This window comes from Vigna unguiculata, chromosome 6 (genome assembly GCF_037176805.1).
Source record: "Vigna unguiculata cultivar grain cowpea cultivar isolate G323 ecotype 2 chromosome 6, ASM3717680v1, whole genome shotgun sequence".
Taxonomy (NCBI): Eukaryota; Viridiplantae; Streptophyta; class Magnoliopsida; order Fabales; family Fabaceae; genus Vigna; species Vigna unguiculata.
The window spans coordinates 45,523,719-45,551,387 of NC_140797.1; the positions used below are offsets into that span (position 1 = coordinate 45,523,719).

Consider the following 27,669-nt stretch of genomic DNA (forward strand, 5'->3'; position numbering starts at 1 on the left):
TATATTTAGTTCGAGATTAAAATAAAAAAAATAACGCATAATTTGTAATACTATAAGAAAAAATTAAACCTTTTATTTTGTTCTGAAAAATACCAATTCTAATTCTAAAAGGTCAAAATTATGATAGTTTTTTAAAATTTTGAAACTTACCTTTAGCATACTAAATTACAAACTACGTGTCTAATTCGTTAGGTTCTGCCAGCTTTTTTTTTTTTGGTTATGTTCACCTTCTTCCATTCTTTTGTCCTCTCTCTTAGGTTGGTTCAAAACTTATAGCTCAGAATAATGAATGTAACTTACTCTTAATGATATATTTAGTTTGTTTTTCTTTTGAATATAAATTCATAAAGATTTAATTATTTATTTAGTTTTTATATTTGTGCATATACTTTTGATGTTAGGTTATAGAAATTTCATTTTTCTATAAATAAATAAATATATATATATATATATATTAGGCTATATGAAAATATTTTTTTAATTTTATATTTATAAATAAAAGGATTAAATACATAGTTTTAAAAAGTGTATAAGATTGAAAATTGCTTATATAAAATTAAAAAGAGTTTATAGGAATTAAAAAATATATGTAAATATAAATGGTGGCAATTAGGACCTGATTTGTTAGATTAGCTCGCAGATTTAAGAAAAACACGAAACTAGGATAATGATCCTACAGATCTGTAATAGTCCGACTCACATAAAAGAAATTACTGTTTGTAAATGATTATTTAAAGAAACTAAAATTATTATCTATAAAAAATTATTCACAGAATAAAATTCTGTCTATAAATTACTGTTTTCTATGAAATTTACCAACAGATACCACTGTATCACGGCAGTAAATTTAGTACAAGAACTAATTTCCATTCTCACAATTGTTTTTTTATAACATGACAATTTTATTTTCTTCTTTATTTACTTATTTATTTATATATATATATATATATATATATATATATATATATATATATATACGTGACAATAATAATTTTTTTATTATGTGGCCAAATAGTCTTTAAAGTTATTTATTTTCAATTATACTAACAATCTTATATTATAAAAAACATACGGAATTTAGTTTATGAATATTTGCACCTCAAAAAATCATTAAAATATATTATTATATAATAGACATTTTTATTTGATGCCATAGATTTTTTCAGTATAAACTTTCATTGTTAATTGATTGTTTACACCCATTTCATTATCTTAATGTCCTTTCATATCACAAAACCTTTTTTATTTTTTAAATCTAATTTTTCTATGTCGATATTATCATTGAAGCATAAAAAACTTACACAATAGTACCACTTGTAACCTACAAATTTTTGTATGGATTCTTTATGCAACTTTTTCTGTTAGTTTTATGATTTTTTTTTTTTATGAACTTTTCCTACAAGCTTTCTGTATATTTAGAAATTGTTTTTTATCATATAAAAATTGTTTTTGTTTAAATTAATGTCTTTTTGTAGTTTTTTTTTAAATACGTATTACAATTTATATTTTTAATACTTAAAAATATCTCTGAAAACTATTCTATTTCCTTTATCATACTTTCATTTGAAGTGATACAACTTTTTATTTCAATAGTTGGTGTAATTTTTGAATAAGCTGATTTAATCTTTACTAAATAAAAATATTTTTATTATGTGATAAAATAAATAAGTGTACAATTTCTACCCAACAATGAATACATAATGAATACATGTAAACACTTTTGTTTGCGATTGATATGAAATGATGGTTGATTTTTTCAACATTGCATCAAAACTAATACTAAACTTCTCCTATACGAGACGTGATCGTCAAATATTAATGATTATTTTAGGGATATGAAGCTGGAAAAACATATTTTTTATGTTAGAAATTTCTAAAGGTAGGAACACGAACATCTCTAAAGAGACATACTATATAATGAGAAAAATTATATCTATATTACACGGAATGAGAAAATATATCGAAGTCTTCTTTTTTTATTTTCCACGGAGTGAGAAAAATTTGATTCCAAAATTTTCCTTTCCATCCCTTAATAATTAGAACTATCTATATTCAACTACTGAGTTGTTGTGCGAGGGATAGGACATGTTTAACATAATCTTTGACATTTGACGTAGTTGTAGGGATTAAATGTTTCACATGTGACCAATCTTTTTCTTCTAAAGAATTTGTGAGGACTCAAACAACAACAAACTATCCTCACCTCTCATGACAGATCATACAAACAACGAAAATTCAACACCTTTTTTATTTTCAAACAATACTGACAGATAGGGCTGTTTTTTTTTTTTTTCTCTCTGTGGTCCATATTTATTGTGGCGTTGCAAGCAGCTACTCTTCATCATTAATCATATATATGTCGATAGTAATTCCAATTTTTTTTTTTATATGAATATGGCCTTTTAAATTACCAATAATCATTTCATTGTTACAGTTTTCGTCTTTAAAACAACTAAAAATAATAATATTGTAATTCCTAACATGGTAAAAGGACTAATTTTTTTTTTTTAAATATAGCTATTAGTCAGGACATAATTTTCCTCACAACAATTATTTGCTGCAACTCAAACTCGTGACTCTGATACCAATTGTTGGATCGAACGCTTATCACTTGACTAAAATCTATAACTATTTATAACTATTAATCAGGGTACAACTTTCTATACTTAAGAGCATATGAGTTCAAACGCCATGATTCGATTGTGACTCGGCTCATCCAACCTCTGTCACATGACAATTGATGTCACCCGCTTATAAGAGTATGAAACTTTGAAACAATTTCATTTTTGTTTCACATTAAGGAAATTGGAAGAAAATGATGACGAAAATTTTAGAAAATACGTGTGGTTTGACCAACAAAGAAAAAGGTAATGGGAAAAATAGGAAAAGAAAACTAAGAGATAGTCAATATTTGAGTTCCTTTTGGAGAGACGTACTAAAAGTAAAACTACAAATTCCTAGCTTGGAGGTTGATCGTGAAAAGGTTATATTGATCATTTATGAAAAAAAAAATCATGAATGTGGTTACCGAAGTTGCCAATTTTGTAATCAAGTTGAGATATTGTAAGTTTCTTCATATTGTTCCTTATTTTCTGCAGTCTAATTTTACTGCTATGGTTGGCTGGAGTTTCAAAAACCCATATATAACAACAAATCTCATACTATTGCTAACAATTGTAGTTGTCTGATGATGTTGTTTACACAAAAATAATATTTTTTTAGAAAATATCAAATAACAGTTTAGTAATTGATTTTGATATTTTCATTTTATACTTATAATTATATATAAATATGAGAGATCTTTTTTTAGTAGCTTTTTAACCCTACGTAATAAATCGTAACCTTAAAACATACTTGGATTTATATATTAATAGAGGTGCCTTAAACCTCATATATATATATATATATATATATATATATATATATATATATATATATATATATATATATATATATATATATATATATAGTTAATCATTCAATGACGTATTTCTCACCATTTTTAAAATTAGTTATTTTTTCAAAGAAACATAAACAAATTTAAGTGAACTAAATTATTTATCCTAGAAATAGTATAATTTAAAATCATGTGTATATATCTATTGTTTCAAATTAACTGTAATATGAGCCCGTGGAACTTTCAGCGTATAAAAATATCCATATAAAACGTTAGAGTGGATTCTGAATAGATAAGGGTGTTGTTGGACAAGAATAAGTATTGATTGCTTCGTTTCATACTTAAACTATAAATGGTTAAATATGTTTTTGTCCTACAATTTTATTTAAATATGAAATTAATTTTTTTTTTTAAAAATTATCAATTTAGTCATTCATTTTTAAAAATGTATGAATTTAATTATTTTAACCAAATTTTGTTAAGTTTATTTGACGTTTCAAACACGTCTCGTTTCAAGCACATCTCATGATAGTATTTGAATTGTTTACACCATTTGAGACATTTTCGCTTCAATGTTAACACAAATATTATCATAAAATGCATTTAAAATGTCAAATAAACTTAATAAAATTTGGTAAGAATAAATAAATCTACGCATTTCTAAATATGAAGAATTAAATTGATATAAAATTTTGAAGAGGGACTAATTTCAAAATTCACCGAAACTTAATGGACAAAAATATATTTAACACAACTATAAAAGCATGAATATCCTAATAAAATATAACTCTAAAACCAGCATGTAATTTCAGTTATAGTGAATATTATTTAATATGTCTTTGAATAAATAAGTATATAGAAATTAATTTCATGCCTAATTTTGATAATGGAATTAAGAAGAAGAAGTGCGAAGGGTATGTTTCAAAAGTATTTAGGGTCTTCTGTTCAATATTTTACTAATGTAAATATATTGAATGTTTTTTATATGATTGAATACAAATAATTGTTTTTTTTTCCTTTTTTTATTTTAATAAATTTTTATTTTTATGTGAAGACAAATAATTGTTAGGATTTTGAGTCATTCGTAACAATGTCTAACATAAATTTATTTTAAAACTTATATATATATATTCGGTACCCACGCATAAATTTTGTTTTAATTTAATGAATGTTACTTAACGACATTTATCATAAATTAATAGAATGGGAAGTTGTTATTATAAAAGCATTGTTGTCGGTATAAATTATGATTCTCATGATTATTGCAGTTCGATCGAAAATCGGTCCTTCGATTCTATTGTGAACCAAAATTGACAATATTGATCTCAAATTGGTGGAATCCGTATCAAACCAGTAAAATTGTTCCAAAAAGAACTAATCAAGTCATTAATATTCTTGTTAAGAAAATTTTAAATAATTTGATCAATATCGATTCAATACGGGTTAAATGATCAAAACTCTAGTATTTTGAGCACTTCAACAATTGATCAGATTTTAAAAATGTGGATACAAACGTTATGTTAAATAATCACATGGTAACATTTAGTTTTATAATGTTTAAGTTTATAAATGGTGGCGAGAGTTATAAAACGAAGATAAGTAACTCATTTAAATAATAATGTAATGTAGATATTATATGGTTTGGAATTGTTTACAGATAATTTGGTAGCTTGAGTTATATCGTAAAATTAATATTTTGATCCAATCCAATGGAAGACCTACATTTTCACGTGCAGTTGGTAGAATGGGTGGAGAAAATAAAGATGACACGTGTATATTAATATCCCCACTTGCTTCCTAAGGTCTAAGGCTTGATGTGTATTATTTTCTGCCGACTTGTTTTCTATGAATGAAAAGTATTTTTGTTGTGTAAAACGTGCTTAATATTGACTACTCTGTCACAAATATTATTATTCAATACAGTGCGTACAAACACTAATTGGTTCATATGATTGACTAAGATGTTCCCTTCTACTATTCATGTTCAAATTTATAACCAAGACGTTATCACATTTGGATTGTAGTTCAAGATATCATTCATTACTATCTCCTCTTAATTATTTTCAATCCTTTCATACAAACTTCGCCTATTCTGGATTTGGTCACATTTAATAGAATAATCACAAAAAGTTCTATCTAAAACACATTATAAACTGTCCAACTAGAATAAATTATACTTAGGACATAGAACACAAATAAAAAATTAGTTAGGTTTTATAAGGATCTCTTTTTTTTATTTTTTATATGATGTGTGACAAAAAGTCTGATTTGTTTATGTCATGTTTAATACGACCTTCTCCATCAAAAAATGTTTAACACAGCGTCATCTTATACTTAACGTGACTTAACGTGAATCAGTATTTAACGTGTCAATTTAACTATATATAATAGCTGGTATGAAGTTTTAAAAGAATATATATTGCCCCATACCATTAGACACATGAGTTAAATTCCAACGTAGAAAAAATATATATAGCTTCTTTATTTTAGTATTTATACTTTACTTATATATAAAGGTTCTTTATTTTAGTATTTACAATTATTTTCTAATTTTATCTTTTAAATATTTTTTTAATTAAAATAATTATTTATGAATTTTACTTTTTTAAATAACTGTTTCTTTAAATTTAGCATTTTTTTTATTTTGACATTTTTTAAATTAACTATTTTTATTAAAAAATAAATAAAATGTATTTACAATAGTTATAATAATTATTTTAATTTTATAACCACAATAATAAAAATGGTTAAATATATTTTTGGTCCCTCAAGTTTCAGTGAAATTTGAAATTAGTCCCTCTTTAAAACTTTGAATTAATCTAATCTTTCATCTTTAAAAATACATGAATTTAGTCATTTTAACAAAATTTTGTTAAGTTTATCTGACGTTTCAAGCGCATTTCACGATAGTATTTAAATTGTTTACACCGTTCACACCTTTTCGCTTTAATGTTAACTCAAATATTATAATAAAATGCGTTTAAAATGTCAAATAAACATAACAAAATTTGGTGACTAAATCTACGCATTTTTCAAAATGAATGACTAAATTGGTATAAAGTTTCGAAAAAGAACTAATTCCAAAATTCACTTAAACTTGAGGAATAAAAACATATTTAACCCTAATAAAAAAATGTTTTTTATTTTCTATTATCATAATATATGAACACACATATATTTACACTGTTACCTTATAATGAGTTTAATATTACATCACTTGTATGAACTGAATCTCATGACATTGGGTCTCAGTACAGAACTTGCATTGGGCTCAGCCTAATTGTAAAGCCCACAGTTGTTGTTCCCTTAATACTTGCATAACTACTCTGTCTTGTTAAAAAACAATTAATATTTTCTTAATAAATAATACTACTACAAATGTAATTGTAGAGTCTATGTATAAACAAACCAGTGGATTGAAAATTCGAATTAATTCATGATATTCAATTATTTATTTTCTTAGAAATAGGACACAACAAACTAGCTTCAACAAATGAAAATGGTTTGAAAAACTCCTTTTCACATGAAATTGGAAACATACTTGAAAAAACTTTTTACTATAAGATTGAAATTAATAATCTTATAATTCTTGAATGAAAACAAAGTTTTCTTTTCTTTTTTTTTAAAGAAAAAATTAGGAGTAACGCGGGTGTTTCATCATCCAATACAATCTAATTTAGTTACTTCCCTACAATCATTTTTTTCAAACAGTATAAAATTTGGGCCTTTAGTATTTGGTTTAGGAGGAATTAAATAACATAGTTAAACTTAACATATCAATCTCCTCCTATAAGCATTATGCGGTGAGAAAAATAATGGAATAAAAATATTTATATTGAATAAATAAATGAAATAAAATTATTTATATCTATTTATTATAAGTGATTTATTATTATTATTATTATTTTCTACACAAAATATCTACTTTTTGTAAACATAATCCCTTTTGTTATTTATTTCAAATATAATTCTTTTATTTTTTACAACACACATAGTAGAATATTTGGTAAATATAATGCCTCTAATTGAATCTTGATCCAAACTTTTACAATTCCTTTCTCGTTTTATCTATTTTGTGTTTTGCTTCTACTTTTGGTTTAATTTTTTTTTTCTTAACCAAATTTTTTAACTTGGATTGAAATAAATTCTAAACCAAATTGTCTATTATTACGATTAAATTATATCTGAGTTAGTTAACAATTGATATATATATATATATATATATATATATATATATATATATATATATATATATATATATATATATATATATATATATATATATATATATATATATATATATATATATATATAATCTTTTTAAAAAAAATTTGGTTTTGATTGTATTTTATCTACATTATATTTATACTTGTCCAAGTATGATAGTAAATTCATATTGATTAATTTATACAATTAAATTTGAAATTACAAATATAATAAAAATTGTATAAAAAACATATATGTATTTTTATATAATAATATTTTATTATAAAATTTAAAATCTATAATAACAAAGTTCACAAAAAATTCTAAATTGAAATATTGATTTAATTTAATTTAAACTGTATACTATTTCTATTTTATTGTTTGATTAGCTGGTTGTATACATTTATAATATAATGCTATTTGGATAACTTTTATTTTTCTGTAAGTATTTATAAAATTACAAAACTTAAAGTGAATACTTTCTGTAATATATTTAATTACTTGACCATTTAAAGAAAATAAATAAGAGAATGATTGCAACTAAAAGAATAAATGCACCAGTTTTTCTATAAACACAACTTCATTCTGACTTTTTTTACTATTATAAATATTTATGAAAGATAATTTAAAGCTTATTTACTTATATATATATATATATATATATATATATATATATATAATTATATTTTTTATAATATATTTAAAAAAAACTATAATAATATATAAAGAAGTGTTTTTAATATTTTTATTTTATTTAAAATTTTATTTTAAAATTATAAATTATCCAAATACTAGCCATCAATTTTATTAATTTTTTACTTAAAGTAAATAAAAACATAAAATACTTTTTTTCTATAACTACTTTTTTTATGTAAATATTATTTGTATCCTTTTATTATATATATATATATATATATATATATATATATATATATATATATATATATATATATATAAGGGTTTATCTGGCTGTGAATTTTTTTTTATGTAAAGATAATTAATTACAATTAGATTGTGTTGTGTAGTTGGTTTTTAGAATAAGTACCTTTTTATTGTTCTTATTCTCATAAATAATTATATTATTATAAATATGAATGTAATAAAAATTATTAAATATAATTATTTTATGTATATATATTTCTATTATAACAATTAACTTTTTATGTATGTACTTATTATTAGTATAATTTTATTTAAATAAATCGGATTAAATAAAGACTATTGGTAACAATAATATCTGTGCACTGTTGTTTATATATAAGGAACAAAACGGTGTAGGGAAGTGTCGTTTTAGAATGTTGTATTGGTGTATATAACAAATCATAGGAAAAAGAATCAATCGGTTTCGGTTTGCATTGCAAGTGACTGAAGATGGCGTGCTTACACGACCACAGTTGCGAAGAACATGACTGTTCCTCTAATTGGTCTCTCTATCAGCACATAGATCTCTCCAAGGTTTTTCTATCTCATACATTAATGTGAATTTCATAATTTTCATTTCAGTGACTGTATTATCTTTAGTTATAATTTTAAATAGTACAAGGGAATGAGATTTAATTCACTGATTTGGTAATATGGTCAGGTATTTGCTTTGAATGAGGCCACGCCAGGTAGTGTTAAATCAGTTTTTAAAGCTTGGGAAGATAGGCTGAATACTTCTGGGGTAATGCGTTCTCCAGTTGCTCACTTCAATCTTAGGATTCACTGTTTCTGTATTTTGTACTTTACTTTTAGCAATTGCTTCAACAGGAACACTTGGAAAGCAATGAGGGTGATCCTGAGTTACTTGTATTCATTCCGTAAGTAATCAAGTAATCTTGTCTGATTAGTTTTCCGTCCAACTGAGTTGATTTTTCCCTAGTTCTAATATGATGTATTAAATGTCTTATTTTGTTTTTAATGAGCTATTTTCCTTTAGTGTTGTATTAGTATATGCATGCGTGGAATGGATTGTTTGTTTATATTTGTTATGTATTTAGTTTTCATTTTCAAATACTTCCATTTTAATGTCTTAGAAAGCTATGAGAATTTTTTCTTAGGAATTCAAGATGAACTGGAAGTCCACATTGATCAGAAATAAGTAAGATAGACAATATATAAATAGAAGTAGAAAGACCAATAAATTTATTATCTTAAGATGTTGGATTAAAGATGTGTCATAACTCTTCATTCTCTTCTCTAGAAAAAGCTAACATTTTCATCCACTTAACTATCTATGTGCTTTTAGTAGTATTACTGGTTCCAGTTGTTGTCTGCATATTTTATCTGAACATGTAACAGTCAGCTAGTTCTGATTTTAATTTAACCTTACAACTGCAACAACAGAGGCCTCATCCCACTTATGACTACATGGAGCACATTTTGAAAGGAAGGATCACCATTATGATATAAGTGGTGTTCTAGTCTTTTATATGAGTTTGTCTATGATTCAATCACATCGAAACTCCTTAGGGTCCTCTAAAGAAGCTAACATTTTGAACCACCTAACCATCTGTGTATTTTTAGTAGTATTACTGGTTCTGGTTCTCCCTTGCAAAAGCTTAATTTTATTGCACATATTCAATTTTATGTGTTGTCTGCTTATTTTATCTGAACATGTAACAGTCAGCTTATTATGATTTTAATTTAACCTCACTTCTGCAACAGCAGAAGCCATATCCCACTTAGGGCTATGGACCACATTTCGCAATTAGGCTTAGTTAAAAAATGCGTATCAGATAGTTCAATGACTTATCCTACTTCTCTCTAAGATATTGAATATTGAATAAGCACTGCCTCTAGGATATTGAATATTGAATATCTTACTCTAAGTAAGCCAAAGTTTGTATTTTATTTTATTTTTTTGTATAAAAACTGTCAAATGGAATATTGAAGGGTGTGAATGAATAAGTATTCTTTGAAATGGGACTGAATTACATAATATGTTTCTAGCAAACGTGTGCTTTGATGTTAAAAGGGAAAAGAAGAAAAGAAGTATATACTTTCTTAATAACTCTACTATTTTTGTGTTCCATGAATCAGAGACCATTTGGCATTAACTGTACCTTTACTGTAAAAAATTCTGTCAACATTTTAAAATACTGTAATAAAAAGCAACACAAACGTGTGTTTGTGACAGTGTTTAAATGTCTTGAATATTGATTCTTTTTACTGTAAAGCTTTTCCTGTATGTTGCCAACCTTCATATTAAGTATGATCAACTCCATGCTAAAAAAAGTAATGTCAACAACTTTGCTGTAACATCTTCCATAAGTTCTTACAGAACTTATTATGTTTCTATGTATAGGTTTACTTCAGATGTCAAGATTAAGAGCATATCCATTGTTGGTGGAGCTTATGGAACAAGTCCCTCCAAGATGAGAGTGTAAGTTCTATGGAAATAATTCTATTTTATGATTATAGAAATTACCAGCCTCTGTGACGCAAGTTTTTTGTTTGTTGTTGGCTTTGATAATAACTGAGTTTAAAATGAATGTTGCTTTTGGTTACCATTTGTTATTTGAAATATTCCTTCTATGACATTTATAATATTTGATTTTCTCACATTTGTGATTCTACTTTTCTTTCGAGTACAGCCTATTAAGTTTGTGTGCATACTTATGTGGTACGGCCTTGTTTTAGATACCATATTCTCTGTTATCCTTTCCTCATCTTGTGTGCTGTTTGATTGATGTGTTGTTTGTCTGCTTAATGCTATCTTTTGTCAGTACTTGTACAACTAAATTGTTCATATTCTCAGTTGGATTTCAGAGCAACTAGTATAAATATCTTATTAATAATGATCATACCTAATGAAGTTTCTTGTAAATTTTATTTATTGAGCAAGAGGAGACTTTGTAAGATGAAACATGAAAGGATGAAATATGTAATTTTTCAAATATATTAAATACATCTCCTAAAAAATTTGTATTATTTTTATCTGTCTAAAATTTAAACACTTTTTAGGTCATGTTGGTAATGATGACAAATGGAAAGCTGATGTGAATGATGATTTTAACTCATGCATTTTATAATTAAAAGTGATTTTCCTTAGATGCATAATTAAGATTATTTTTAGACCCTTGTAAGTTTTCCGTATATCTTTATTATTTACAAATTAATGTTTAGATTTTAGAGGGGCGGGAATAATACGTAATTTTTTTGAGGGCGTATTTAATATTTTAGGAATTTAAAGGGATGTTTGTCAACCTCTTCCCTGTTACTTACTTTTACATAAAGATAAGGATAATGATATTTTAAACCACTTTTTTTTTATCCATTTTTATACTACCATTCCAATTATCCTTAGATCATCACATCACACCACTAAAAAGAATCACAATAAATAATCTAAGAGTAATGGGAGTGATGGGTTAAAAGTGAGTCAAAATATCATTATCCTATAGATAAATAAAAATCGCACTTAGTATTTGGGCCCGCAAGGCTTTTAATATTTGCCAACTATTCCATCTTCAGTGAGCATTCTTGATGCCACCTCTATCTAACAATATGTACTTTGGAAAATAAAATTTGTATAATTGAACTAAATGTTCAATTACAGTAATTTATTGTGTAAAGTATTCTCTTACTCAAAAATGGCTGAACAGTTCAACTTGAATTAGGTTCATCAACCGAGAGGGCATTGACTTTTCAGATGCACAAAGCATGCAAGCCGTTCAGGTATAGTTTCTTTTAAGCTTTTCAAGGAATTCATTGACAAGTCAACACCACAACTTTTATGCAACAATTATTTTTCTCTCGCAGGAATGGGATTTGGTTGAGAATATGCAAGGAGTTTTGGAATACCAGACAAGGTAACCCTCACCTACTTCTCATTTTAGCTATTCCATCACTGGTCTTTTCTACAAACTCTTGTACCCGAAAATATTGTGAAATATTGAACTAGGCAACAATACGTGTATGCTATGCATTTTTTTCTTTATTATTACTGTAGCATATTCCTATACTGGTATAGCTAATTAAGAGACAGTATTGTTTTGTGTCATTGGAGTTCTCTTTTCAGTATGTTCTTTTAATGCATATATCCTTTTTGTTAGATATTCTAAATTTCAAAGTGTGGCAAATATTACATTACACTTTCCAGAGAGCTTTGGGGGTGACATAACTGAAATATACTACATTGGCTTTAAAGGCGAAGCCACTCAGGTACTTTAACTGCTAGGTTGCTTGTTGTTTATAGTTTAGTGAGATTATTAACGTTCTTGTTTATTGTGTAGTTGAAAAGGGATGCTGTTGCCAATATTGTTTATGAGCTTTTGCCAAATCCTTCTGACCACAAGTAAGTATGGAACGCTTGGCTTTATTAGATAGTCAATTATCTTTTATAGCCTTCCGTGGCATTCATTTTTAAAATGGAGGAGGCTAACAAGTTTGTTAGCCTAATATCATTTCAGAAAATTTGGTTGGGACACAACAATGATGTTGGACTCTCCAAATTAGGCATTTTTATCCCAGTTTTTGCTTAATTGCAACATATTGTCCTATTAGCAAATCACTGCCCTCTAGAAAAATTCTTCTTCAACTTCATTGATCTTAGTTTTTATATAGCCTTTGAAATGGCTAGAACCTGTAAAAATTGGTAAGAGTCCTCTAGGTCAGTTTAGAAAAGCGCGAAATCAAGATTTAAATGCATTTATCGGTTGTAAACCTGTAATGTCCATCCTAAAATGTTTCATGCATGTTTGTTTTGATGTCCATGTGAAGCATAGTTACCTCATGCATGTGCATCTCGGGCAGACTCATCCCCACCCATTTACTCTCTGTGTGTGCAAGCGGATATCTGTTTATTCATAAGATTGCATGTTTTTGTTAATTGCAATGGTTGAGAGCCTAGTATTCATGGGCTTCACTTTGGTGCAGTTGTGTATCTTGGTAATTCCTAACACTTGATTATTTTGTAGGACACGTGCTGAAAGTGGCGGGGGTCTTTCACAAATAGAATGAAACACATTTACTGGTTTTATTTTGTTTACTTAATAACCATCCCAACCCAATCTTGTTCCCCTTGTTTCCACCCACCTAAGACGAGAAAGTACAGCTGGACCTGGTTAAATACAATACTATGCTATGAAATATCTAGTCCTGCAGTCTATGTAAATTACATGAAGAATTATGTGGCTATATACTGTTTCTTTGGATGATGAATATGACAATCTTAAATATTTTATAGAACAAATGAAAAACTAATCATTAGCAATTGTTTCTCTCTGCTATTGGAAGAATAAACCCTTTAGAAAAAGGCAGTGAGAGGGTCGGCTACGTTTTTTAGCTATGAAATTGATGTTGATGGCCAAAGGTTGAGATGCAATTGTCTTTGGTAAAAGAAGCGAATCTAATTCAGTTCTACCTTCTAGCTAAGGAAAGTTGTATGAGGTTATCATATAAATGAAGAAGAATTATTCAATATCTTGGCTGCAGTGCAAGAAAAGTGAGGAATCATTCGTGAGGATAAGATTTAACTCTTCACTTCGGCAGAAAAAGAAAAACTCGGATAGAAAATATCTGTGGCCATTTTTTTCGTAGCCCAGTTTTTAGTAAAGTAGTATTCAATCTTTGTATAAAAAAAAAAAGAGGGTATTGGAATATATTTTTTCAGCCCAAACTAAGGCCATATAATAAGTTATATTAAAATGTTTGCATCATTAGGATTCTATTAAACATATAAGAATTTAACAATTAAATTTATAGAAAGATATCTTTAGATATTTTTAATATATTTTAACAATTAAATTAAACTTTGATAAACAATTGTGTTATATATATTTTTTATTTAGTGGGTTACTGATATTTATTTTTATTTTGAATGAAGTATTTCTGTTATTGTTTTTCTCTCTCTTGGTATTTTTCTTTTACAATATTATTAATTAATATTTCAAAATATTTTTCTTTCTTTCATACTACTTTTGTTCTTCGTTGGAAGATTTTTATTCTAATATTTTTTTTTTCTTTTTAATAATAGTTAAAAATCTCTTCGAATCAAATCATTGAATTAATGTTAGATGTTTTTTATTTTTTTATTTTTAGTTTTTGTGCGTGTATCTAACATTAGTGATTTTTTATTTTTTTGTTAATGGTGTCTTGATGGTATTGACGATATTGAGAGCTACAACAACGATTTGAAGATTGTGGATTTTTTGTGTGATAAGTTACCCAATACAATATAAAGATTGTGATTATTTAGTTATTTATTTGTTTATTTTTCCTATTCTTCTTTCTCTTTTTTTTTTTTGTTTTTTCTTCGTTGGTGGAAGATAAAAAAAAAAAGTTATTGTGACTTTCGAAAGGTAAAGAAAAAGTATTGCATATGATTGTTTTTTCATTTAGAATGAAAGGGTGAACCAATGATATCACAATAGTTTGAATTAACAAATCCTAAACCCTGAATAATTTTAGTCACATATCAATGTGATTTTATCACCACAACGTTTGATAGACGTAATCGTTATTAATAACAAGGACTAAAAATAGAAAAATGAAAAAAAATAACAAAAAATAATAAAATAAAAATTTAATTAAACTTAATTTTTTAATAAAATACTCCATTAGAATTATTTATCTGAACTTGATTTATATACTTTTTATGTAATTAAAAATATAATATTTTATTTGTAACTTTATCTTTATTTTTTATCCTTTCTTTTAAACAACGAGTTTTATCTACTGCAAAGATAAATAGGAAAGATCTGCATCGTAACTTCTAATAATTTGGTAAGAAGTTTTATTAAGTAAAAGAAATATGATTTTAGTTATTACTAAATAAATAAATTATATTCATAAGAAATGTGATTTTAGAAATTCGTAAGAAAAATTTGGTATTAAATATGATATAAGTTAAAATCGTATAAAATAATAATATCATATAAATATAAAACTTTTAGATAATAAATTTATGAATTTTTTTTTTATACCAGAGAAGACGAGAGAGGTTGTGCATTCAAATTTTTCTTTAATAAACAAAAATTTCTTAAATCTATTTATTTTATATTCAACACAAACTCATATAAATATAGATAATACAAATGATTTTGTAATCATAATCAACTCCACTTAATTAGTATTTGTTTGTATTTCATACACCAATAACTCCATAAATTCTTAAAATTCTCACAGGAAAAATGAAAATCTTCAAAATCTCCATATTAACTAACAAAATCATCATAAACTACCATCGGTGGATCTTTAAGGGGTGGGGATTAGCCTCCGTCCCTAGTCCCTAATCCTATGGTTAGATTCATCATTTTCGAAGCTTTTTTTCCTAAAATAGAGTTAGGAGTCACTATTATTATTGATTAAGAATAATGTAATTGTTCCATACAGGGATGGCAACGGGGCGGGCATGGGTTTCGCTATTTCATACCTATTTCCATCTCCATAAAAAAAATTCATCTCCATCCTCATACCCAAACCCAACGGGTATTAAACTTTTGACCAATCCTCATCCCCACCGGGTAACGGGTATAATCTCGTACCCATACCCATATCCATTTTCTTACTACTTCAATATTAATTTTAATTAATTTTTATGAAATAATTAAATTTTTATGATAAAGGAAACATAATATTATCAAATATTCAATATTAGAATGATGATTGTTTCTTCCATATCAAATACTTTAAAATAAATTATAATTGTTTGCATTTTATATAATAATACCAAATAAAATTTCATGAGAACTAAAACAATTATTAAATTTGCAAATATTAATGAAACATAATTGATAAAATTTAAAAATATTTTTTAAAAAATATAAAAGAAAAACAAATATTCAAATTAAAATATATTTTAAATGTTTGTTTACTTCAATCTTTTCAATTCTAATAAATCTTTTTTTTTATACACTAATAAAAGTTATAATACATCATTTGATCAAAATGATACAAAGAACATAATTGATATTTTAAATGTTTGTTTACTTCAATCTTTTAAATTCTAATAAATATCTTTTTTATACACTAATAAAAGTTATAGTACATCATTTGATCAAAATGATACAAATAACAAATAATAATCATAATAAAAGTTTAAAATAAATTATAACTGTTTACATTTTAGATTATAATACCAAATAAAGTTTCATGAGAACCAACACATTTATTAAATTTACAAACATTAATGAAACCTAGTTGAAAATATTTAAAAATATTTTTTTAAAAGTATAAGCAAAAAACAAATATTCAAATTAAAATATATTTTAAATGGTTGTTTACTTCAATCTTTTAAATTCTAATGAATATCTTTTTTATATACTAATAAAAGTTATAATACATCATTTGATAAAAATGATACAAAGAACAAATAATAATCATAACAAAAGTTTAAAATAAATTATAATTATTTACATTTTAGATTATAATACCAAATAAAATTTCACGAGAACCAACACATTTATTAAATTTGCAAACATTAATGAAACCATAAAAGGAAACAAATATTCAAATTAAAATATATTTTAAATGTTTGTTTACTTCAATATTTAAAATTCTAATGAATCTCTTTTTTATACACTAATAAAGTTATAATACATTACTTAATCAAAACGATACAAAGACCAAATAATAATCATAATAATAAAATTTTAACATAGATCTTATATCTTTTGAACTTCAATTATGTTGGATGGTGATAAAAAAATATTAATGACAATTACATTAAATTTTTATATTGTAGTAAATAAAAGTTATTTATATAATTATAGTAAAAAAATTACAGTATGATTGATAATGAGTTAAAAAATAAAAAAATAATTAAATAAAATATATCGAAATAGTATTATACATAATGAAAATAAACAAGAAATAAAATATTAAAAAATTAACAAATGTTTACAAACAATTTGAGAGACTGTTGAAAGAAATCGCACAAAAGAAAACAAATGTATAATTAAGGGTATGATAAGTTGAAAAATATCTTAGAGATCTAAGAAAACTTTTCAAATATCAACATATATACTCAGTAGTTGAGAAATAACAAAAAATATTTTAGTGAAATAAAAAAGTTATTCAAATGAAACAAAAACTAATAATAAGAATAATAAGTAAATGATTTTTTTTATATTACCTAGTAAACGAAATGTTTGTGTTATTAAATACTTAAATTGAGAGTATTAAACATTTTCATGTGAAAGAAAAATATACATTACAAATATTAAAAAATAATAGAAATATTTAAATGTGAGACATAAATTTTTTTAATTAACATACATATTTTTGAACATAATTATATAAAGATTATGATAAGATGAAAAATATAATTGAAATACAAAATTAGTTTCATGACAAACCAAATAATTAGAATAAATAAAAAATAATATATATATATATATGTGGTTATTTAATTAATTAGAAATATTTTAATAATTTAAACGGGGACGGGTAATATGACGGGATATGTACATCCCCATACCCATCCCCATACCCAATTGAAAAAGTCGGGGATTCTCCATACCCATATCCATACCCAATTGAAAAAGTCGGGGATTCCCCATACCCATATCCATACCCAGTCAATGTGGGGATTTCCCGTCAAAACGGGAACGAGTTCGGACAATACCCGCCGGAACGGGTTTATTTGCCATCTCTAATTCCATATCATTTACTCACATAAGATAAATAAGATATAACAATGATATTTTAAAATATATCAATTTTTAATATATTAAAATTAATATATTTTTAAGACACAGATATATAATACAAAATATCACAAGAGAATATGTTGTGTTTAATCAAATTTAACATTCAACAACTAAATTATATGTTGATACTTTAGATTTTATTAAGTTTCAAATCATAAGTAGATTTGAATATTTTCGATATAGATTTTTTAAAACTCTAATTAATTTTCAAAATTTGTATATCTTTTCACTAAGTTATTATCATTTAATTATTTCATTGAGTGATGTGACAATTATTTTATGTCGTTAGTTTACTTACCTGTCTTTACGTGTTAAGTAATATGAAATTATATCATTAATATAAATGACATTATGGAAAACAATAACTATTTTTTATTGTTTTTATTAAAAATGTACTATCGACTGAGGGAACACAATCACTTAATCGATTTAATGATGTTGTGGAAGCAGATAAAAAACATGAAGACTTCATTTTCGATTATGTTTTTTATGAAAACAATAAAAATCATCATTTTTTTTATATCAACGGAATATAAATTTCACATAAATTGTAAAATCTTATATTTTCAACGAGTGATTATAAATATATAAGATAAGAATAATATATTAATTACATTAATCACAAAATTTAACTATAAAATTTGATTAAAAAATATAAAAATAATTATTTAAGAAATTTAACAATAGAAACTTAATTGAAAATGTATAAAAATTTCAAATACTAAATAAACAATTTTTTAAGAAAAAATCAACTGAAAATACTTTTATTAAAAATGCGAAAGTGAATTAAAAAGTTATAATGTAATTTCTGAGCTTAATCCTACACAGCAACTTATCCACAGCTGAACTAAAAACAAAACAAACGTAACATCATGACCTGGAAATATTATCTCCGCACTAGTAGTTATCGAAATTCCTACTCTTCTTCTTAATAAACTATTAATAAATCAAATCAATTGGATTACTAATAAACTAAGATAAACACATCTTTAAGATTATTTTATTTCGTAAACCAAATATAAAATAATTTTACTATTAAATGGTTAGTATTAACAACACACAAATCCCTTAGTGAACTCCATTGGCTACACAAGCAAGAACAAGGTAAGGAAGGAGAGTCTCTTTCTCAGCTGAATAGGACGAGGTTTATTAAAATCATAAAACTAAAATAAATAACAAGTTCAACTTTTTAGAATTTCTTATTTCTATCAAATTTTAACTAATGATTTAGACAGGGTCGCAGGTGTGTTTATTTACGATTATTTTATTTTGTAAACAAAATATAAAATAATTTTACAATTATCCTATACAAAAAGACTCTGAGTATGAGTAAACAATTACTAATTTAAATAATTTACTTTTGTTACTAATTTTATAATATTGTAATCAATTACAAAGCATAAAAATGATCAGTGTATAGATTTTAAAAAACAAATTTTCATGTAAAGATTTTGTGATGAAGGAAATTTTATAAAAAGAAAAAGGTTCACCTGTTTAACAGGTAAGATAGAATATCAATTAATATTGATTAAGAAATTATATATCGTTTTCAGATGAAAATAATATTTATGTAATTTAAATGGTACTTTGGCATGAATGAAAGGTTAATCGAATAAAACAATTCTACTAACTATGGTAATTTAATGAATGATAAATCAAGATTTTAATTTAGTTTGTCTCCTCTGGTACATAAAAACAACAAAGCATCTACGCATTAAAAGGTGAGAAAACACATTTTTTTAATCACTATAAATATAAATGTATAAACAACTTGATGATCATTTAATGTAAACTGATAAATAACTTGATCATCACCTATTTATATATGATCATTGAAAATGTGTTCAAATATTTGAACATGCAAATTAAAAGAACTGGACAAAATGGATGATCTCGATTAGTCAAGTTAAAGTTATCTTAACTTTACCTTTTCTTTAATATACGTGTAAGAATAAAATTAGTGACCGGTAAGAATATAAATTAAAAAAATTAAATTTTGTATAATAAGAGAGACTAAAACAAGTAATTAAACATAATAGAAAAAATCTTAAATATGTTTTAGTATTTAAATTTAAATTATTTTTTTAAATTTGATCCCGCTAACCTGATATCTTATGGTTAATATGAAAAACCAATTCATAAACATCATCAATGAATTTTTAAGAAACAAGTATAATTAGTTATCTATAACTATATATAAATCTATAACTATATATAAAGGGGATTCCCTCTTTTGTGTCCACATTTCATAATTCCAACTTTACCCTTTATAATTTAATTATTTATTAAATTTTTAAAATTTAACGGTTACTTTTACAAGTTTTTATAAAATTATTTACTTATCTCCTTTTTCTTTTTTTCTCTTACTATTCATCAACAGTTATTTTTCTCTTATTTTCTCCGTACATTTTATTTTATTTTTTATAAATATACTTTTATTTTGTTATTTTGTTTATTAAATTAATAACATTACAATATCATCAATTATTAATATAATTCAAAAAATGCGTACACACAGGCGCGATAGCGCCTGTGTTTACACTAGTTTGAGAATAAAAGCGATAAATGATAAAAAGAATGTATGTTTATTTTTTAAAATTGAAAACAGTTTTTTTCTAAATTTAGAAACAACTATGTTACAAATGATTGAATCATAATATTAATATTTAACTATTTTATATTAGATGTGTCTATATCTATAATAATATATAAAGAGATTTTTTTTTGTGTCCACTTTTCAAAATATCGATTTTATCGCTTTAAATATAATAATTTATTAAATTTTTAAAAATTGACCGTTACTTTTACAATTTTTTTATAAAATCAGATATTTCTATTTCTTCTATTCTTCTTTATTTATCAATGGTTATTCTTTTATATGTTCTGATATATTTCACTTTATTTTTAATAAATATAATTTTAATATATATATATATATATTAACTTAATAATATTATAATATTATCACCTATTAATATAATATCACACATATTTAAAAAATTATACACACAAACGTTATTGTGCAATAGCGTCTGTGTTACCTAATTTATAATAATAACAATAATAATAATATTATTATTATTATTAAGTAGGTACAATTGAGTCGACTAAAAAGTACTTGATATTATATAAGAAACAAAATCAATATTTTAAATAAAATTTAAATTAAAAATATGAAAACCTTTTTTTTTTAATTTTAACATATATTTATATAATTAAATAAATAAGTTATTAAGATGTGACTTTTATGAAACTTTTGTATTCGAATAAAATGTGTAAAAGATCTTAAAATAATCGGTCTATGAATAAAAATATTTTAAATCATAAATAAATTAAAGATAATCTATTCCCCTTTCAACATATGTCGTTTTGGTGTGTTTTTGTTTGTCTTTTAAGCTCACTCATCTTCCAAAATTCTTCAATCAAAACCCTAACTAGTATGAGCTAAGGGGCCAGTAGCAACGAAGTGAAAAGGAGCACACAAAGGAGAACGAAAAAGAGAAAAGGAAAGAAGAAGGTGGGCGAGCACGAGAGAAAGAGGCACCAAGAGGTAAGTTCGTTACTTGAGAATTGAACGAATATGATGTCGAACATGATGTATTGTTGTGTTATGCTCTATTGTTTGTTGATTCCTCATTCTCCCATTCATCTCCAATCTGCACAAAATAACCAAAACCAGAGAACCTCTATTCACTCATTCTCATTCTCGGACGGTGCAAACCACCTACACCTTTCGCCTGCAGGAGACCCAAAAGCAGAACCCACACATGGTCATTCACACTGCCACCGTCAACATACGCACTCTAATCTTCTCCTTCTCCATATTTCGTTTTTCACCTTTTATTATACATTAACAGAGCCTTCACGCACCACTACTCACACCATTTTCCAGCTCCAGAATCATTCAGCTTTCATACCACTATCATTCAAAACCAATCCACGGAATAACAGAGCAAGTTCCAAAAGAGAAGCTTTTTTTTAAAAAAGAAAAAAGAAAACAGAGAAGAAAATAGGAAAAACAATCGCCGCGGGCTATGCCGCCGGCGAGTCGGAGACTCGGATGGAGGCGGTCATCGTAGCGGCGGCCAGAGGGTTGGTTTCCGTGGTGCTCGCGGACCCAGTCTCGGTGGATGGCACGGTGGCAGCGAGTAGGAGGGCCTAGGGCGTTTTTCTCTCTTGCGGAAGAAGAGAATCAAGGTTTGGAGATGAATGGGCGCCGGCGTGGACGCCGTCGACGGCTGGAATCGCTGATAACAGTCTCCGGCAAGCGGGCCCTTGCGGCCGTGAAGGGAAGTGGTGTTGTCTTGTGGTCACGCGAGGAGGAAGCCGCCCCCATCTCGCGTTGGGGAAGAAGGAAGAGAAGGATGTGTCGCTGCCGATTAAGCTCCTGGCGGTGATCGACGTTTTCGCTAGGGCCCCTCGCCGGCCAGAATGGTTGCAGCGTAGATGGGTGTTGTTTTGTTCATGCGGTGAGGTGAAAGAGAGAAGAGATCCAGGTGATTTGGGGATCTGCTTTGCTAATAGGGTTAGATTAATTAGGGTTTCTCAATTCATTTACTTGGACCAAGAGTAGGCTTCAGATCCATCCTTCTTCACGCACCTCCTCGGTTGATTTTCACCCCCATTTTGTGTGATTTGTAAAACTGTTTGTGTTTTTCTTCTCTGCGCTTATTACATCCCCACCCCCAGTTTACGTTTGCAAACCTTCATGTGCCTTTGCTGATTTGCTGATTGCACCTGTTTTTCTCAGTTCATACCTTCCATTTATTTTCATTTCATTTTCAGACTTTACTCATTGCACCCCACTATGTTTTATGCATGCATATTTTATTATTATTCATTTTTCATTTTTTATCTTCATTTTATTTTTGGCTCCTCTTTTGTTCACATGTTTTTTTTTCTAAAAATATTTAAAAATCATAAAAATTCAAAAAACTATATATCAATTAATATTGATTAAGAAATTATATATCGTTTTCAGATGGAAATAATATTTATGTAATTTAAATGGTACTTTTGCATGAATGAAAGATAAAACAATTATATCAACTATGGTAATTTAATGAATGATAAATAATTAGTTATTTGAGAATAAAAACGATAAATGATAAAAATACGGTATACTTATTTCTTAAAATTTAAAACAGTTTTTTTTTTTTTCTAAATTTAAAAACACCTATGTTACAAATGATTGAATCATAATATTAATATTTAACTATTTTATATTAGATGTGTCTATACTTATAATAATAATAATATTATTATTATTATTATTTGGTAGGTACAATTGAGTCAACTAAAAAGTACTTGATATTATAAATGAAACAAAATCAATATTTTAAATAAAATTTAATTTAAAAATATGAAAACCTTTTTTTTAATTTTAACATATATTTATATAAATAAATAAATAAATTATTAAGGATGTGACTTTTATGAAACTTTTGTATACAAATAAAATTTGTAAAAGATCTTAAAATAATCAATCTATGCCATAAGAGAATAAAAATATTCTTAAATCAAATAAATTAAAGCTAATCTATTCCCCCTTTCAACATGATGTCGTTTTGGTGTGTTTTCGTTTGTCTTTTAAGCTCACTCATCTTCCAAAATTCTTCAATCAAAACCCTAACCAGTGGGCCAATTCTCCCTCTCACTCTCTCCCTAAACATATAATTGATTTTGGTGTCGGGTTTATCTGGTACCAATTCTCTATTCAAAACTATTAAATCAAATTTATTTGCATGCATCTTTTGAAGTATCGTCTCAATCCTTATTTTACAGTAACTTTTGTGGCATGTTGTGTATTAATCTGTCCATTTTTTTCTATTTTACTGCACTATGTAGGGAAGGGGGTGTTATTGTCCCGCGTAAGTTCTGAAGCAAAAGATGCAAGCCTGTACAATGATGGGTTCTCTGCAACAATCAGTTTGGACTAAGGGGATGAATTTCCCTGCAAAGGGGTATGGCAGTACCTACGGGTTTGTACCTGAAGTGAAGTTTTGCAATATGAAGCCATGCAAAGCTTCTCCTGTTGAAGGGAGTTTAGTCACTGGGAAGCCGTCATCTCTGTCTTACTCTGTTCCTGAAATTGGAGGTAACTGTAATCTACCATCTTCTTGAAATATTGTCTTGTCCGAATGACTGTTATTTTCTTTTTTATTTGAAATGACTAACGGTTTTGCTATGCTCTATAGGTTCTTTTTCTTTTTATTTGTTGGTGTTTGATCTTATTCTCTATTTTTGTTCTTCCTTGATATTTGGCAGGGTGTTAAAAATGGCCCTTTGTTTGTTTTGGTAATCAAGTTATGTATGTATGTATTTGAGACTTAACTGTTTGGCAGATCTCTTTCACAATAATAAATAGCTTTGGACTTTGGAATAGTTGTTTCTATCTAATTTTCTCGTTTTGATGTTTAATAATTTGGCTTGGTTCCAGTATACTGGTAATTGTATATATGAGTAAATGATTTATTTTGTCCATTGAATCCCATGCAATTGCGAATATTAGGTGATGGAAGTAGCTTCCTGGACTATGGTTTGACTGAAGCCGATCCTGAGGTTCGTGCAATTATTGACAAGGAGAAGGACCGACAATTTAAAAGTCTTGAGCTTATTGCTTCTGAGAATTTTACATCTAGAGCTGTGATGGAAGCAGTTGGTTCATGCCTCACAAACAAGTATTCAGAAGGATTGCCAGGTAAAAGGTAAGGATCTGTTTGATTTAAGAAAATATAATTTTTTATGTTTGTTTTGGTAACCAGACTTCGTTCATGGAAAATGGGGCACTGTGTTTGATTTATTCATTTTTTAATAATTAAAATTTCATTACATGGAAGGTACTATGGTGGGAATGAGTACATTGACGAGCTCGAAACCCTATGCCAACAAAGGGCACTGGCTGCATTTCATGTAGATGGAAATAAATGGGGTGTTAATGTTCAACCGTTATCTGGATCCCCAGCTAATTTTGCAGTATACACTGCAGTTCTTAAACCACATGATCGAATTATGGTAAAAACTATTCGACCTATCCTTCATCTTGTTTGGCTATTCCAATTCCCAGCCCATTATTGTAATTGTTCTGATGTGCAATGGTTTGTTACCAGGGTTTGGACTTGCCTCATGGAGGACATTTGTCTCATGGATTCATGACGCCTAAAAAACGTGTATCTGCTACTTCAATTTATTTTGAATCTATGCCTTATCGACTTGATGAATCAACAGGTACTTTTGTTTTCTCATTAAAGTTATTGCAAATTTGTGAGATGACTCATTTTTTAACCCATGTTGGCATCACGATAGGTCTAATTGATTATGATATGCTGGAGAAAACTGCTATCCTCTTCAGGCCAAAGCTGATCATTGCTGGGGCTAGTGCGTATCCTCGGGACATTGATTACCCTCGCATGAGAAAAGTATGTTTTGTATATATGCAGTAATATGGAATTATATATTGCTCATTATATGGTTTTCTTTTTGGCAAGAAGCTAATCACATCTTTTATGCATGGAAAGATTGCAGATGAAGTAGGTGCTTTTCTTATGATGGATATGGCTCATATAAGTGGGCTTGTCGCTGCATCTGTACTTGCTAATCCCTTTGACTATTGTGATATTGTGACCACCACAACCCACAAGGTTTGGCTTGAGATATTTTTATGCCACACTTTTGCATTTAAAATGAAAAAGAGAAGAATCTGCATTCAGTTTGTGTACAAATTGGATGCTATGTTGCTTGAAACTCTTAAGTAAATACAATTCTTTGCTACACTTGGCACACCTGTGACATAGTCTGTTGGATATTTTCTTCTAGTCTTTGAGGGGTCCAAGAGGTGGTATGATATTCTTCAAGAAAGATCCTGTGCATGGGGTTGATCTGGAGCCTGCCATTAACAATTCTGTTTTTCCCGGTCTACAGGTAAATTAGGAATATTCTCTTAATAGTTTTATTGTAACTATTCTAATTGAGGTGCATGGATCATGTGCTCCTATGGAGTTAAGATGCACGCGTCTTCTATACCTTCCTGCTTCTGTGATTTGATAGTGATAGATTTGTCCAGGGTGGTCCTCATAACCACACAATTGGAGGACTAGCAGTTTGCTTGAAGTATGCCCAGTCTCCAGAGTTTAAAAATTACCAGAATCAGGTATATCGATTGCCCATTTCATCATTGGACATAAGGGTGTGTACATGATCATTTTAAACAGCCTTTTGGTGCATAATTTTGAATCAACCAAGGTTGCTACTCTGTCTGTATTAAACAAAAAAGTGCACCGGGCGTAGTATATAGAGTTTGGCACATGGCACTTAACACTCATAATAATACTATCCTGCAGGTGGTTGCTAACTGTAGAGCTCTTGCTCAGCGGTTAGTTGAGCATGGATATAAACTGGTTTCTGGTGGTAGTGACAATCACCTGGTTCTTCTTGATCTAAGGCCTTCTGTAAGCTTCTTGTTCCTTTCTTTAATGTGTCACAGAAAATATACTTCGTTTCCCACTTTCTTCTGCTCGTGTTTCAATGCAAAAAGGCATGATATCCGAGTTGATATATGATCATTTTTGTACGTTAGCTATGTTTCATATTAATTAACATGTTCGTCAGGGCCTTGATGGTGCTCGGGTGGAGAAAATTCTTGATATGGCTTCAATAACCCTCAACAAAAATTCAGTGCCTGGTGAGATCTTATTGCTGTGTTGTTTGTATTGCGTGCACCTTTGGCATTTATGCTTGTTCACCGTGATATTTATGTCCCATTATTTCTGACATGTGCTTACTATAAAAGGTGATAAGAGTGCCCTTGTTCCGGGAGGCATTCGCATTGGGGCACCTGCAATGACAACAAGAGGACTTGGTGAGAAAGAATTTGCACTTATTGCAGATTTAATTCACGAGGGTGTGCAAATAAGTCTTGAAGCCAAAAGTTTGGTCTCAGGAACGAAGCTCCAAGAGTTTTTGAAGTTTGTATCATCTTCTGAATTTCCTTTGGGAGAGAAGGTCTCAGAATTGCGGAGGAAAGTTGAAGCTCTTACTACTCAGTATCCGATACCCGGAGTCTAAGTGTACTGCTTAATGAGCACGTAAAACTGAGATGTTTTAAAAAATTTTGTTTAATAATCATGCTTAGATATGATGCTAAGAATATGTTGTATGTTACTATTGATGGAAAAATCTGTTTGCTGCTGCAGCAGCAACTTTACGATTACCCCATTTATAATTCGAGGCAAACAAATCCTTGATCCTTCAAATATTTCATAGGTCATGGATTTTTAGAAACAAACCTTCACAAGGATTCGAAGCATTTTGTTCCTGTAATAAGTAATAATTTTATTTGTATGATAATACCACCTCTAGAGTTTTGGTACTTCAAATATTTCTAAACAAATGTAAAATGAAAAAGCATTTTTTTTTATTGGGATGATTTAAAGT

The 27,669-nt window shown here is 27.3% G+C and overlaps 2 protein-coding genes across 3 annotated transcripts; both read left to right on the plus strand.

Annotated features, from left to right (window-relative positions):
• The first annotated feature begins 8,906 nt into the window (after positions 1–8,906).
• LOC114187176 (PITH domain protein (DUF1000)) lies at positions 8,907–13,799 on the plus strand. The gene is made up of 9 exons (XM_028075338.1): positions 8,907–9,058; positions 9,186–9,266; positions 9,353–9,402; positions 10,890–10,967; positions 12,205–12,262; positions 12,347–12,396; positions 12,640–12,748; positions 12,820–12,881; positions 13,504–13,799. Exons 1-9 carry the CDS (start codon positions 8,975–8,977, stop codon positions 13,544–13,546), a joined length of 615 nt encoding a protein of 204 aa, XP_027931139.1. The 5' UTR covers positions 8,907–8,974; the 3' UTR covers positions 13,547–13,799.
• A 7,796-nt stretch (positions 13,800–21,595) lies between these two features.
• Positions 21,596–27,445, plus strand: LOC114187885 (serine hydroxymethyltransferase 3, chloroplastic). Of its 2 annotated transcripts, none has more exons than XM_028076282.2 (12): positions 21,596–21,787; positions 24,085–24,334; positions 24,749–24,944; positions 25,077–25,251; positions 25,347–25,464; positions 25,543–25,655; positions 25,755–25,877; positions 26,053–26,157; positions 26,300–26,386; positions 26,577–26,684; positions 26,845–26,917; positions 27,026–27,445. In XM_028076282.2, the coding sequence occupies exons 2-12, from the start codon at positions 24,127–24,129 to the stop codon at positions 27,298–27,300; spliced, it is 1,581 nt and encodes a 526-aa protein (XP_027932083.1). In that variant the 5' UTR covers positions 21,596–21,787; positions 24,085–24,126; the 3' UTR covers positions 27,301–27,445. The 2 variants fall into 2 exon arrangements, with proteins under 2 accessions (XP_027932083.1, XP_027932084.1); XM_028076283.2 differs by lacking the exon at positions 21,596–21,787 and adding an exon at positions 23,799–23,938.
• The last annotated feature ends 224 nt before the right edge of the window (positions 27,446–27,669 follow it).

Coding starts and splice junctions, on each gene's coding strand:
- LOC114187176 (XM_028075338.1), top strand. CDS start 8,975: ATGGCGTGCTTACACGACCACAGTTGCGAAGAACATGACTGTTCCTCT. Junction 9,267..9,352: donor ATAGGCTGAATACTTCTGGG/GTAATGCGTTCT, acceptor TTGCTTCAACAG/GAACACTTGGAAAGCAATGA. Junction 12,397..12,639: donor GTTTTGGAATACCAGACAAG/GTAACCCTCACC, acceptor CCTTTTTGTTAG/ATATTCTAAATTTCAAAGTG.
- LOC114187885 (XM_028076282.2), top strand. CDS start 24,127: ATGCAAGCCTGTACAATGATGGGTTCTCTGCAACAATCAGTTTGGACT. Junction 25,465..25,542: donor TCGACTTGATGAATCAACAG/GTACTTTTGTTT, acceptor GCATCACGATAG/GTCTAATTGATTATGATATG. Junction 26,918..27,025: donor CAACAAAAATTCAGTGCCTG/GTGAGATCTTAT, acceptor TTACTATAAAAG/GTGATAAGAGTGCCCTTGTT.